The sequence below is a fragment of the Gadus chalcogrammus genome, chromosome 16 (assembly GCF_026213295.1).
Source record: "Gadus chalcogrammus isolate NIFS_2021 chromosome 16, NIFS_Gcha_1.0, whole genome shotgun sequence".
Classification (NCBI taxonomy): Eukaryota; Metazoa; Chordata; class Actinopteri; order Gadiformes; family Gadidae; genus Gadus; species Gadus chalcogrammus.
The window spans coordinates 19,858,265-19,872,385 of record NC_079427.1 but is presented as its reverse complement, the minus strand read 5'-3'; the positions used below and the strand labels follow the sequence as shown (position 1 = coordinate 19,872,385).

Sequence of the window (14,121 nt, the reverse complement as noted above, 5' to 3'; positions counted from 1 at the left end):
AACTTTGCTTCGTAGGCAGACACTGAATCTGCCTTGTGTATGAAAAGTGGCATATAAATAAAGTTGCCTTGTCTTGCCTTCGTATTATGAAATGATAACTAATCAGGAGTTACTTATACTTTTTAAATACTATTAGTGCATCTTTCAACTTGTCAAACAGGGCGCTGAAGAATTGTAACCACATACGCATTTCATTCATTTATTTGCATTTGATTTCCAAAAACTCTCAAAGTAAACACTATCATGATGCTGTCAGTCTGCAAACTGTTTTTGAGCAAGAGCAACACGCAATATATAAAAAACATTAACGTTACTGGATCGATTTCGGTATGATATAAAGGCTACATAGCCTATTGTAAATCAACACATTTATCGACCGCAGTTCTGTCTCTTAATAGTAATATAGAGACAGACCTGGGGTTTCTGGTAACTAAATAGTCAATAAATGCATTTATTTACAATGCATTTATTGAATGACAACGGAAGTTCAAAATAATGTATCGTCACAGGTTGGTTCAGTCTTCAGATAGTTCTCGGAAGTGCTTGGCGGGCTATTGGATCTGATTAGAAGCAGATTAATTAGATCCAGTGGCACGCCAAGCACTTCCGAGAACTATCTGTCTCCATGAACCACCAGGTGACGACCGATTATTTTGAACTTCCGTTGTCGTCAACCTCTCTCTCTAAATAGTTCTGGTCAGACTATTGGGATTATTAGTTAATGGCTCCGGCTCTGGTCTGGAACAGAACCAGAGGTTTACCACCCCCTGGGAGGTAAAACCTCCCAACTGCAAACTCAATGGGCGTGCCCTGGTATTAGCACTGCGCAAGCAGGAAGAAGGACCCAGTGCGTTCCTAGCTTTTATATACTATCTATGGTTCCTAGACTTGAGACTGCACACAACATAAATATCTACGAAAAGGTAAGAAGACTATTTGCCTCAATAAATTGACTTTAAAAGTAACAAAAATGCAAAGCGACATATTCTGTAGTTGTCATTTCATTGCAATATCTTGGACAGTGAACTTGGAGAGCTGTGGCCTACCTTCCTTGGTTTACAACCTTTCTATATAATGACTATATTTGTATTATTCTTCATCTGCTGTTAGCTACTTTTATTCGCGTATGTCACAACATGATGAGAAGCGAAACTATTCCAGTCCAGTTACGTCACAGCCCAGCGTGGGCGTTTGTGTGCGTGTTCAATTTAGTTTGCAAGTGTTGGCTGGTGTTATTTTAAATTTTATTCAAACCTTCCTTTGCCTGTCATGACGTATTGACGATAATTAACCTAATCATTCAAATAACATTAAACAAATAATTGAAAAAATAAATAAAAGTGTGTGTGTGTGTGTGTGTGTGTGTGTGTGTGTGTGTGTGTGTGTGTGTGTGTGTGTGTGTGTGTGTGTGTGTGTGTGTGTGTGTGTGTGTGTGTGTGTGTGTGTGTCAGTGAATAATCTATCAATAATCAACTAGGGGTTTCCTTAAAGTAAAGCAGGCTTTTATAGTTTATCAGGCTAGGATCACTGGTTCCTTTCATTACTTTATTACTTCTCCATTATAACTGACACATACTCGTATGCACCCCTCGAATACAATATTAACTTCAGGTGATTTCCACAGGCATCATGGTGAACTGCTGTGGTCTACTTACTGCCACCAAGGAACCAGGTAAAGTTCCACTGAACACAATTGTTGGATTGTTTTCATGTGTTCTCAGTAAATGTGCCTGCAAACCTGCAGTGAAATTAAAGGCAAAGGCAACATATTCATACAGGAAGTGGTTTAGTCTGATTCTTCTGTCCTATTTATTTGGGGGGAAACCCCCATTCCCCTGCTCATTAGGGGGAATTTAGCTCATTGGCCCATGTGAGCGTATCACACGTGAGCAGAAGTGAATGTGCTGATGCTCCATCCATCCACCAAAATATAATGTGTCAGGCGGTATTTTTTGATGGTTAAATCCAAAAAAATAGAATAACATTATCAACAAGAAAAAGGGTCAGTGCGTGGCTCTTCTAGATTATGTTTTGTACGGTACGGGCTGTGAGACTTTCTAGGCTCTGTGTTGAACAGTTCCTCTGAAGAGCGTCGATGTGGAGGTCACGGTGCGAGATCACGTGGCGACGGTCGCCGCCACCCTGCTGTATGAGAACAAAGAGCAGAGCCCCATCGAGGCCGTCTTCGTCTTCCCGTTGCCCGGCGATGCCGCCGTCTGCCATTTCAGCGCCAAGATCGGCCAGTCGGAGGTGGTCGCCGAAGTGCGGGAGAAGCAGAAGGTTAGGGAGGAACTCGCTAGACAGGTTTCACGGTTTCCCAAAGGACACATTTGTTTCTCTGTGTCAGCATTCATTTGAAGACTTATTTTGTCCTCGACTGTGAATAATAACACGTTTCCAACCACCCTAACCCATCCCCATTCCGGCAGGCTCGCGAGGAGTATGACGACGCGCTCACCAGGGGCCAGCAGGCCTTCCTATTGGAGGAGAGCGAGAAGAGCCCGGACGTGTTCTCCCTGAGCGTGGGCAGTCTGCCTCCAGGGGAGAGCGCCTCCATCAGGCTGGAGTACGTCACTGAGCTCGCAGTCCAGGCTGACGACGGCCTGAGATTCTGCCTGCCTGCCGTGCTAAACCCACGCTATCAGCCTTTGGGTGAGGAGGAGCCATAACCATGGTTCAACCTGATTATTCCAAGTAGCATATGAGTAATCAACATGATTACTCAGCATCTCATGATTATTCAGCATTTATGATTATTCAAGATGTTTTCTCAACATACGTGATTGTTCAACATTATTAGTCAACATGGCCTTTCAACATCCCATATGATCATTCAACATGGTAATTCAACATCTCATATGATTTTTCAATATGGTTATTCAACATATCATATGATTGTTCAACAGGCAGTGATGGCGGTGCTGGGACCATCAGCTTCGGCCCTGGCACCTCTGTACCAGCCAGTCTGGTGCCCTACAGTCTGTCTCTCTGTGCCAGTGTCTGTTCTCCACGGCCCATCACTAAAGTGGAATCCAACTGCTCCCTGGACCCGGTGCAGTACCTCAACCAACAGCAGACCCAGGCCGCAGTATGTGTCTTTGTGCCTAGTATCTCAGTATCTCCACACACCTGTAGTCCACAGTGTGTGGAGCATTTAGAAGAACTGTTGTAACTGTGTACTCTCTGCTGTTGTCAGGTAAAGCTGGCTGCGGGGCATAAGTTTGACCGGGATGTAGAGCTGCTGTTGTATTACAAAGACTCCCACCTGCCTACGGCTGTGGTGGAGGCGGGCTGTGCGTCTGCTAAGCCTGGTGTGCAATAAAACCTCTTCAATGTCATCAAACACTGCCATTCAACAGTTGTCCCGAAGCAGGATCTGACATGAGTTCTGGTGTCCTGCCCCGCAGGTTCTCTGATGGGCGACCCGGTGGTCATGGTCAGCCTCTACCCCGAGTTCCCGCCGGCGGTGATGTCATTAATGACCAAGTCTGGGGAGTTCCTGTTTGTGATCGATCGTTCTGGAAGCATGAGTTCGCCCATGAGTAATGCAGATAGCAGTCAGATTCGCATTGATAGTGCCAAGGCATGTAGCAGCTGTTCTCTATTCAGGGTTGAATTCCCTTTTGACATATTTTGTTAGATGATGGCTTTTCAGCACCTAATCATTGGTATGCTGTTACCAAACTTTAGGAAACACTGCTTCTCCTGTTGAAGAGCCTTCCGATTGGCTGCTATTTCAACATCTACAGCTTTGGTTCCAGTTATACCCACATCTTCCCGTAAGCCATGTTTGCCATCAAGTCAGTCATTTACATCAATTGTTTTGATCATTTTGCTTATGTGTGTGTGTCTGTGTCTATGTGTGCAGGCAGAGTGTAGTTTACAGCCAGCAGACAATGGATGAAGCTCTGAAGGTGATTGAGGACCTGCGGGCCGACATGGGAGGAACAGAAATTCTTGAACCACTTAAGCATATCTTCAAGCAACCCTGCATCCCCAGTCAGCCAAGACAAGTATGACTGACACACACACACACACACACACACACACACACACACACACACACACACACACACACACACACACACACACACACACACACACACACACACACACACACACAATTACTTACTTACTTACTTACTTACTTACTTACTTACTTACTTACTTACTTACTTACTTACTTACTTACTTACTTACTTACTTACTTAGTGTATACACCGTGTGTTTATGTTTTTAACTATATGTTACTTACTTACTTAGTGTATACACCGTGTGTTTATGTTTTTAACTATATGTCAATAATATAAATTCTGAATAATGTGGTTTATTATTTTGCATATTACCATCACCAGCTGTGTGCGGATACAAATCCAGCTGGTGTTGGTTATTGATTTAAAACTAATTCAAGGCACAGTGGGCCGCCAGTACATATAGCAGCGGTTATATGTGAACTCTCTGACCCATGGCCATTCTAGGTTCTCACTCTCCCTGGTTTAAACCTGCTGCACCTCTAGCTGATTGTATTAGGTTTAAACCAGCTGCACCTCTAGCTGAATGTATTAGGTTTAAACCTGCTGCACCTCTAGCTAAATGTATTACAGTAGAGTTATGCTTGATGGATGAGCCATTCATGCCCTTCTGTAGAACTATGTTGGGCAGGACTAATCTCATGTTGTCTTTTCTCCGTAGCTGTTTGTCTTTACTGACGGCGAGGTGTCTAACACCAAGGCAGTGATAGATGTGGTGAAGAGGAATTCTGGTTCTCACAGGTTGGGCGTGCAGTGCACAAGGGTCACATTAGTTGATTTTGTGTGTGTGTGTGTGTGTCTGTGTTGGTCAGTATAATCTGTAAAATGAAAACATTGCTAAACCTCAATTATTTACACAATGCTTGAAATAATTATGTTTGTGGTTTTAGTCTTGGTTTGAGTATGTGTACACATCCGTGCGTGACAGCTCTCTATACATCCATAGTCCGCCTGACCGCCGTCATCCCTTATCATCCAGTTATTCTTTATTATCAAGGACTCATGAAAAAAACATATCATATAGTGTAAGCAAATTTAAATAAAATGCTTGATCAAATGAAGGTTGAAGGTTGACTTCAAAGTAAATTTACTCTTGTCTGTCTGCATTGGGCATAGCTGATAGATTAAATAGGTATTAGTAGCAAAGCTTCAGTTCCCTTTAACACGTGTCTTGATATATTGTCCCTCAGGTGTTTCTCTTTTGGTATTGGCGGGGGAGCCAGTACGGCCCTCATCAACGGGTTGGCCAAAGAAGGACGGGGCCACGCCCAGTTCATCGTCGGTGCTGACAGAATGCAGTCCAAAGTAAGACAAGGACCCAGGTGCAGATAGAGACAACGGAAGGGAGTCAAAATAAATACTTTTTTCTCTGTATGAAGCTGCTGGGCTTAACTGTGATACTACAATCTCCTCCTTCTCACCGCCCACAAGGTGATGCAGTCACTGCGCTTTGCTCTGCAACCGGCTGTGGTGGACATCTCTGTCACATGGGATGTACCTGCCGGTGTGTCAGTCACTACACTTACTCCGCCCATCACAAACCTCTTCCAGGGTCAGAGGTCATTGATCTATGCCCAGCTCACTGGAGAGGTATAATGTGTGTCAAAGAATAAATTCACCTACATACTAACATGTTTTGTTAATGTATCTATATATTAAGTATTTTGTGCTCCCGCAGAGCTCTGGGGATGCAGAGGGCTGTGTGACAGTGAAATATAGCCTGGCAGAACATCCTACTCAGAATCAGCTGAATTTCAGCCTCAAGCCGACAGAGGACACAGGGTAAGCCAACGGTCCCTCATTGGCTCAAAAGAATGACCAAGGAGTGTCTCTAACTATATCATCACTATAGCAATACGTGGGGCAAACATGGCTTCTCTCTCTCTCTCTCTCTCTCTCTCTCTCGCTCTTTACAGGTTGACTGCCCACCGACTGGGGGCTCGGACCCTGATTCGCTCTCTGGAGGTGGAGGCAAACGAACCCGGTGACCTTAGCGACCAAGTCAAGGCAAAGGAAAAGGTGGTCGAAGTCAGTGTCCAATCAGGAGTGAGCAGCTCCCTTACCGCCTTCATCGCCGTGAACAAGGGCAACGGGGAGGCTTTACAAGGGCCTCTTCTGCGCAGAAATGTGCCGGCACCGAGTACGTCTATCCATACATCTGCCTGTCTCCCCGCTCGCTCTGTCTTTCTTTCACTATGGTGGCACTCTAACCTCTGTACTGCATTCACAAGAGGAACAGATAACGCAAGCATTATAATGGATGTGGGAGTATGATCCTAGAAGCTAGCAAGATGCAGGCCATCTTTAAAGGGACACTGTGTAGAAATTACTCCCATCTAGTGGTACAATTGTATATTGCATTCAAACTAAAAGTGCTCGCTTGTTCAAAAACTACGGTGGGCAGTATGTGCCAAGAAGCTGTGTCATGACATCCAATACTACCTCATCGAGTCATTCGAGTGATGATGAGGTTCGTTATTTCAAACAAATTTCAAACTGCATTGAATCATTAGTGTAAGCTAATGATGTATGAGTAATTACTCCTCGAGCAAGATAGTGAAATATTTCAGTCATCATTCACGCTGGCTCAGAGAGAAAACGCGTTTGCATTTCCTGTACCACGTAGTGCTTTTTGTCCCTCTCGGCCGTTCATAGACCGGAAGAACATGGAAGCCTCCATGAAGCTTACCCGTCCTATGTAACTACATATTAATTATTCTTCGCTCAGGAGGATAAGAGAGATTTTTGGCAGAGATAATTTTACACCAATGAGTACTTATTTATGAATGAATACGTTGATTTGAGGTAATAAATGACTTAAAATATTACACAGTGTCCCTTTAAACCGTTTAACCTCCTCATCCCAAAATGGCCCGTATCTGGGTAATGCCCCTTCCCACAATTGCAAAGACGTTTTAAGGGCATTTTAACACATGAGAAAGCAGTCCTGGTAAACCCGGATTTACTCCAAGAAGGATTAGAATCTCAAATTTTAGGCTATCATGACAGATGATAGCTACACTAATTATAATTTAATTATTATGATTTAATTTTAGTTAATAAGAACAAGATAGATACAAAAGTAGTTATGTATTTCATAAATGTGTACATTTACAGAATTAACATTATTATAACAATATTTGATCTAAACAAACAGAAATCACAAATATCAAAAAGGAAGCTGAGACTCCACTGAACAGTTTAAAGCCAATCTCGCCAATCTATAGGCAAAAAACAATCAAGAACAATCTTAACTTATTTTTACAACCAACAATTATGCCTTACCTTTTGTTTTGTTTGATTGAATTAGACCACCATGAACGGATAGTCTCTGGGCACCATGACAACTAAACATGAGCTGCGTTCCAAATATTTTATTTTATTTTTACTTGCAAGGTACTTTTGCACATAGTATGCATGCAATTGGGACATACTACTTGTGATATCTAATAATAAAAAATGTTGTTCTGTGGCCTTACAGTATTGTAGAGCTACCAAATGATAATGCACTAGGTGGTATTCAATCTAAAACATAACGTTTTAGAGGTTTTAGAGAGGGGGAGAGGGTGGTTTTTCATAACCAGAGACCAGAGGAGTAGAGAGCATTTGGCTCATCCAGCTCTGGGTCACATCGAAGTGGATCGACAATGGCATCTGAATAACTTTGTCTCCTTCCACAACAGACTAACCCAATTCCTCTTTCCTCTCACAAGGGATGAAGATGGGCCAGATGTCGGCGCAAATGGCGCAACAGAGGCAAATGCAGCAAATGCCAATGGCAATGGCAATGCCAATTTCAAGAGGTGGTTCGCCCATGCCTCTTTTTGCAAACCGTAAGTAAACAATCCAACTTGCCATAACATAAAACGTAAAAATTAATATTAATTTAGAAGGTATGGATACATTTAGATTGATATCTAAAGTATGATGGCATGCAAGCTCAAATGTGGGTGAACGGGGTACTTCACTTTGTTTCGCTTCCTATTTGTTCTCGGCCATTGGTAGTAATCAGTAAAAAATAAAGTAATCTATAAAGCCCTCCAATGCACACCTTGAAGAAAGTCTTTTAGGGAGAATTTAACTTGCATTTTATGTTCCAACCCCCACATTTTAAGTAATTCTGTCGAATCATCCATATAAGAAATTTTAGTTTGTATCAGTTAATTTTGTCTTGCTTTGTATTCCTCAAATAAATTTTGTATTGTGTACTTTAAATGACAATGCGCTTGTCTTGGTTCGATGAGGCAACATCGATACGTACCTGATTGGTACGTATCAGACAGACAGAACACACTCAATGATATACCCGATGATGAATTCTGTTTGACATTCATCATTCCCCCTCTTTGCTTCCTAATCTCAATAGCTCACTGAAGGCTGATTTATTTCAGAATAGTCCTTTTTACACATTGGACAATGATTCACAAATATTTTCCAGAGTGCCACACGATGTCCTTGTTATAAGGAAAATAATTGTGTTTTAAAGGAGCCATATTATGGTGTTTTCCCAACAAGTAAACATAGTATATGAGTTTCAGAAAACAAGTTATTAAAGCTTTTTAATGGAAATAGCTTTTAGGAAAAAAAATCTTGCCTACCGCTGTTCCCCTCTGTTTCAGTCCCTTCAGAATGCACTGTTTCAGGTGCATGTAGCTTTAATACAAATTAGCTGCTGCCCATTGACCAATGAGCTGTCAGAGGGAACCACAGCATTGAGGAGAAGTGATTGTTGCCGTTTGCGGAGTCCCGAAGCTCTATATCTATATAATATAATATAACATAATGTTAATAATAATATTATATAATATCTAGGTATATATGTAATGTTATATCTAATATCACGGCCAAAAGCTATGTACGCCTCAGATGATATTATGAATCATAAAGACTGCGTCCGACGTCTCTGGTACTTCCACAACAACAACAACAAGACTCGTAGGGGGGGTTATCTCGGCCATGGTTGAGAAAAATTGCGCGACATGGAGGAGAGAGGGATTGTACTCCCGGAGCTGAGCTGCCGGACTGCCGCCAAGCTCCCCCTGCCGGAGATGGGGGGGGGGGGGGGGGGGCGGGGGGGATCTTGGTGAAGGTCCCCCACCAATTTCTTTCAAAGAAATCTGTCCTATCTCAGAAAGCCAATTTGTTTAACAAGCAAATATTGTCAGGCTAAAATCCCCACGGTTATCTTCTATTTATCCTGACTCCCCTTTTTAATTAGACTTATATAGTTAAAGGAACAAACTAAAAATAACAAATCAAGCCGTTGAGTACTCATTACTGTGCATCTCATCAAGAACGCAGTTATTGTATTTTTATAGGCATATATTCCTACAATTTGTGAGACAACTTCTCGCTCCAAACAGCAAGTATGGCTGACATCACCGCTGCCCGTCTTGGAGGCGGTTTGTGCTCCCAGGATGGTCCATCTCTGCTGTGACTCGGCAAAACTTGTGTGTTCAAACTGAAAACGCTTGTCAGTTGGCATGGTTTAACTTGGTTAAGGGTGGAAAAGGAAAACTGTTTACTTTTTGACTAAAGTATATATTAAGTATCACTAAGCATCTTAGGGCCCGTGCCCATATTGCATCCGCTTGGCTACTAGGTTAACATCTTAATGCTAACCTCTTATTATACATCCATGAGTGATAACCAGCTGACCTAAACTGCGTTTGGGTGGAAGGGACAACAGAAGCACTTTTCGGAAAACATCAGAGATATTATTATCTATAACCATTCCTCAATTAAAAATCAGCGGTATATTCCATTTTTTTATATTTCTTTTATAGGTGTACCGATGTCCAGTAAAGGTCTGTTTTGTAAGAGGAAAAAAGTTCACGCAGGTACATTTTCTTCGAATATATATTTGGCAGGTTAGCGTTTCACTTATCATTTTGTATTGATTTTGTTGTTGTTGATGACTAGTGCTCAGCCAACCAAGAAAAGCTGAGCTATGCATCGCTTTACAGACAACAGTTACATTACCATTTGCTCTACTGATACTGCCAGAGATGCAAAATCCTACAGATTTCACTTGAAGTTTGATCAACAATCTAATCGTCGAGAACCATCCACATAAATAAATCAACAGAAAATAATAAATGAGCAAAAAAAACATCTGGGCAACTAGGAAAACGCACAAAAGGCAAAGTGCATTATTGGTTTATTCAGAAAATGTATGAATTGTACTTTCTTTTTACTTAAGGTTCAAATATCATGGCGTACAGTCTTTCTGCGGGAATGGTAGAAATGGATTCCGCTGATTATGAGGATCCACAAGATCTGGCTATCCCGGCTCCAAGGGACCCCATGCTACAGCTGATCTCCCTCCAGAGGGCCTCTGGCTCCTGGCTACTGGAGTCCGCTCTGGCTGCCGTATTTCGAAGGACCCTCAAGGATGTGGAGAGTGCAACGCCTGTGTCGGTGTGTTGTTTTCTCATATGGTTTGGGACATAAAACATCTGTTGGATTGACTAGATTTTGGTTTGTCTTTCATCAAAAGAGAAAGAATAAAAGAAGAAGAATCAGTAAAGAGTGATTCATGTAAATTAGGAGATCATTTTAGATCTATCTCCTCTCCTGTCTTCTCTCCTCATCATGCATCGTTGTGTTCTTTTTAGGTGAGCCCAGAAGTGTGGGCTACAGTTCTGGCTGTGATCTGGCTCCATGGCTTCAACAATGATGCTCAGGAGGAGTGGGAGTTTCTGGCAATGAAGGCCGTGTCATGGCTGCATGGGGAAAAAGGTCAAAGGAAATGCTAGTTTTCAGATTCTTTTTTTCTCACATGGATTTCATTGGAACACTTGAAGTAATTCTACCTGATGGTTTGTCTGTTTCCCTGTTCAGTGCCCGGCATGACAGAGTGCGTAGAAGCAGGGAATGTCCTGCTGGGATGCCAGGTGCAGGAGTCTTCCATGGGAATGTGAGTGGTTCAGGGTGTCAGCAGGGCAGTGTGCCTGTTCTGTGGTTCACCGTCAGCTGGGGGATAGTACACTTTTCAGGTCCTTCCCAGAGCTGTTGCTTGTCCTAATGGCCTTTGATTATTTGTGCCTTTGTGATTGTCTGCACTGGAGGTATTCTTCCAGGATAAGCCATGTAACCCAATCCACAATGCGTGCTTTAAAGATAATAATATTAAATTACATTATTCATTTTATCTTACATTTTCCAACGGCTACATGTAGCAGCCTACCTGTGTTTGGCAGGCTACCAAACCTGTGTTTTTTGCCCGAGTTATTTGTAATTTGGTGCCTGAAACAAATGCTAACAAAATGTGCTGTAATTGGTATCAACTGTTATTTTTATTTTATATTTTGCTTTAATACAAGACAAATGGCTTCCGTCCTCATTTGTTTTCATTACAAATAGTCATGGTGATATAATAAACTCTACCATAAAAGTGTGTGTGTTACCATAAAAGTAAGACTATCATTTTAGAATATGAGTGTTTTTTCTATTGTAGTGAACATAGGAACCCTATTGTAATCATTAGTATTAGTACTTTCCTGACTTTTTGGCTCCAAAAGTTATAAAAAAAAAAAGGCAGACTTGTAGAACTCGTAAAATTAGTAAGAAAAAGATGGGCCACAGTAACACATAGTTGGCGCTATAACAAGGCCTTGAAGTTCAGCACTTCAACAGGCTGCCATAACCACTATGACCACACAACTTGACCACAACTTGACCACACAACTTGACCAAACACCCACACTCAAAAAAGATTTGGTGCCGAAACTGGTAAAAGCTGCAAACTCGGCACAAATGTACCATGTGACTGTGGGACGATATAAGGTGATGCATTCATAGCAATAAGGCCAAAGACGACAGAGCTTTACAGTTTAAAGTGAACTATATGCATGTCACTGATGTTTAAACCCCTCAAAAACACAGGAAGAGAACACTCTCAGACCAAACACCAAGTTGCAACACTAACTTCATACCAAAATGGGGAGCTCTACTCCAGGTCACCAGAGGAACTTACTCGCCAATCAACTCGACAGCTATGTTATATCACGTTCAGTGTTTTTCTGTGACCTGACCTGTGTGCTGTCATAAGATCTGCCTTTTACATTTTTGTTGTTAATGTTTTTGTTTTTCTGGGGCTCATTTTTTTTTATCATCACGGACATACATGTTGCACACAAAACAAGCGGGTTACATGATGTGTATATAGGCAAATTCGCAGTGGTTTAGGCCAATCGGAAAACAGATTGAAATAACTGGGTTTCACAACAGATCTGCCCTACAGTCTCCCATCTCTCGCACCATTACCAGAGCCTTAGAGCGAGTATATAACAACAGCTGTGGCTCCACAATATGACGAAACAGCTGGGGTCATTGGTAATCCTCCCGAATCGCTGTACAGTTTTATTTTTAACAGGCTATATTTGGATAAAGCAGCCACATATATTTCTGGAATACTCACCATAGAATACAAAACAACTGACCCCTTCACTGGCGAAGTGTTTGTTATTTGAGAATCAGGCATATGCATGATACATTTCAAAACAAGCAAGCACGAATGCAACCAGGTACAATGTACTAGTCTATGTTGTCAGAGTTCAAATGGCAATAGGCTTTCAAGTCCCCCATACAAATATTATATCTACAGAGGAAGGTGCCTGCTCGGTTAATTTAATGGTTATTGTTACATTGACGGTCAAATTTACATTATTTGACTGCTGGAACAGATTTGGCTGCAAATCATGCATTATGTACAAGAATGTTGATTATGTGCAGATGTTTTTCCTAAAACGTCTGCATCTGTAAGGTAGGCCACGTTTTTTTTTTTTACCTTTATTAAATCAGTGATTGCGCGATTGAATCTCATATTCACGAAATGGAGCTGGGTCGAATTACGGACACTACCTGGGTTTTCGGCGGAGCTAACAGTATGAAGATTAGGCCTACCTATCACGATGATCGTTACCAATTTATCAGGATTATAGACCAAATTATCAGTATTATTGCTTTATTGTTAGAATCTGCTGAATTTTTTTATACGGTAGGCTACTGAAACACACAATGAAATCAGTGCGTGTTACACTGTTTTATATTGAAAACCACAAAAAGCAGCACTAGGCCCTTGTCTTCATAAAATGTAATTAATGCAGTACATTTTTTAATTATGTAAACATGAAACGTGTATTAACCTCTTCATTAGGGCCTTTTTTCTGATAATATTTGTAAATAAATATATCTCCACAACTATAAGGGCTAAAGGTAAAATTGCTACCACAAGCAAGCTATAACACCTGTGAGATTGTTGTGCAAGTGAAATAATAAATGTGGATACTACTTGGTTAGAGTGAAAAAAGAGCACTGCATAAGTGAAAGATTTAATTTCTGCCTGAAATAAATGTCATGTTTTAGATTTAATTCCACCTAAAGCATTATCCAGCCCTACTATACTATAGGGCCATAGGGCTAGAGCAAAGAAAGAGAGGTTTTAGGAGAGGTAGGTTTAGGCCAAATCTTCAAATAAATCAATAAATCCAATGCCAATTGACAACATCAACACGATGAAACACCAACCGTTAGATATTTTGAGTAACAATGTACATTTTGACTACAGGCCAGACAATCGCAATTGCACCATAGAGCCACCAGATGGCGACGAATAACCTTTATTCTAATTGAAGGACACTATTTTCTCTGAAACCCCTCTCTGAAAAGACGTTTAGTTGCAAAATGTATACACTGGATTATCTGTTTATGGTGTTTTATAAGATCATACACCACTTAGATGCCTAAAACAACAAAGGTAAGACATAATCTTTGGTTGCATCAAGAAAAAGTGAAGTTTGCTCTTGATAGGTTTTTGCCTCAAGTTCGTCTTTTTATTCACAAAGTGATACAATTTGGACTGATGGAATTATTATTTGTGTTACATTGAATTGTCTTTCGTGTAGCTAACGATTTTGTATGTTGGACTAAAGGTACGGCCACACCAACCGCGTTGCTCGCGTTAGGGGCGTTGAAAATCAGCATTTTTGCATAGGGAACCATTGGTCTAGGCGCGGTACACGCGTTGAAGCGTTGCGTTGGGGGCGTTAAGGTACGGCCACACCAACCGCGTTGCTCGCGTTAGGGG

The 14,121-nt window shown here is 41.5% G+C and overlaps 1 protein-coding gene across 2 annotated transcripts; it reads left to right on the top strand.

Moving 5' to 3' along the window:
• Positions 1-645: 645 nt before the first annotated feature.
• LOC130405908 (von Willebrand factor A domain-containing protein 5A-like) lies at positions 646-13,790 on the top strand. Of its 2 annotated transcripts, XM_056611216.1 has the most exons (19): positions 646-923; positions 1,625-1,672; positions 2,078-2,280; positions 2,430-2,652; positions 2,907-3,088; positions 3,197-3,311; positions 3,408-3,583; positions 3,691-3,779; positions 3,869-4,013; positions 4,693-4,772; positions 5,222-5,336; positions 5,463-5,621; positions 5,710-5,813; positions 5,948-6,171; positions 7,745-7,864; positions 9,818-9,871; positions 10,234-10,451; positions 10,649-10,772; positions 10,875-13,790. In XM_056611216.1, exons 2-19 carry the CDS (start codon positions 1,630-1,632, stop codon positions 10,952-10,954), a joined length of 2,454 nt encoding a protein of 817 aa, XP_056467191.1. In that variant the 5' UTR covers positions 646-923; positions 1,625-1,629; the 3' UTR covers positions 10,955-13,790. The 2 variants fall into 2 exon arrangements, with proteins under 2 accessions (XP_056467191.1, XP_056467192.1); XM_056611217.1 differs by lacking the exon at positions 9,818-9,871 and having other exon boundaries at positions 648-923; positions 10,875-13,787.
• The last annotated feature ends 331 nt before the right edge of the window (positions 13,791-14,121 follow it).

What these genes read in the sequence shown, in the direction of transcription:
- LOC130405908 (XM_056611216.1), top strand. Translation starts at nt 1,630, where the DNA reads ATGGTGAACTGCTGTGGTCTACTTACTGCCACCAAGGAACCAG. An exon ending in ATGCCCAGCTCACTGGAGAG is followed by an intron (nt 5,622 to 5,709) that starts GTATAATGTGTG and finishes GTGCTCCCGCAG; the next exon opens with AGCTCTGGGGATGCAGAGGG. An exon ending in GAGGAAAAAAGTTCACGCAG is followed by an intron (nt 9,872 to 10,233) that starts GTACATTTTCTT and finishes TTTTTACTTAAG; the next exon opens with GTTCAAATATCATGGCGTAC.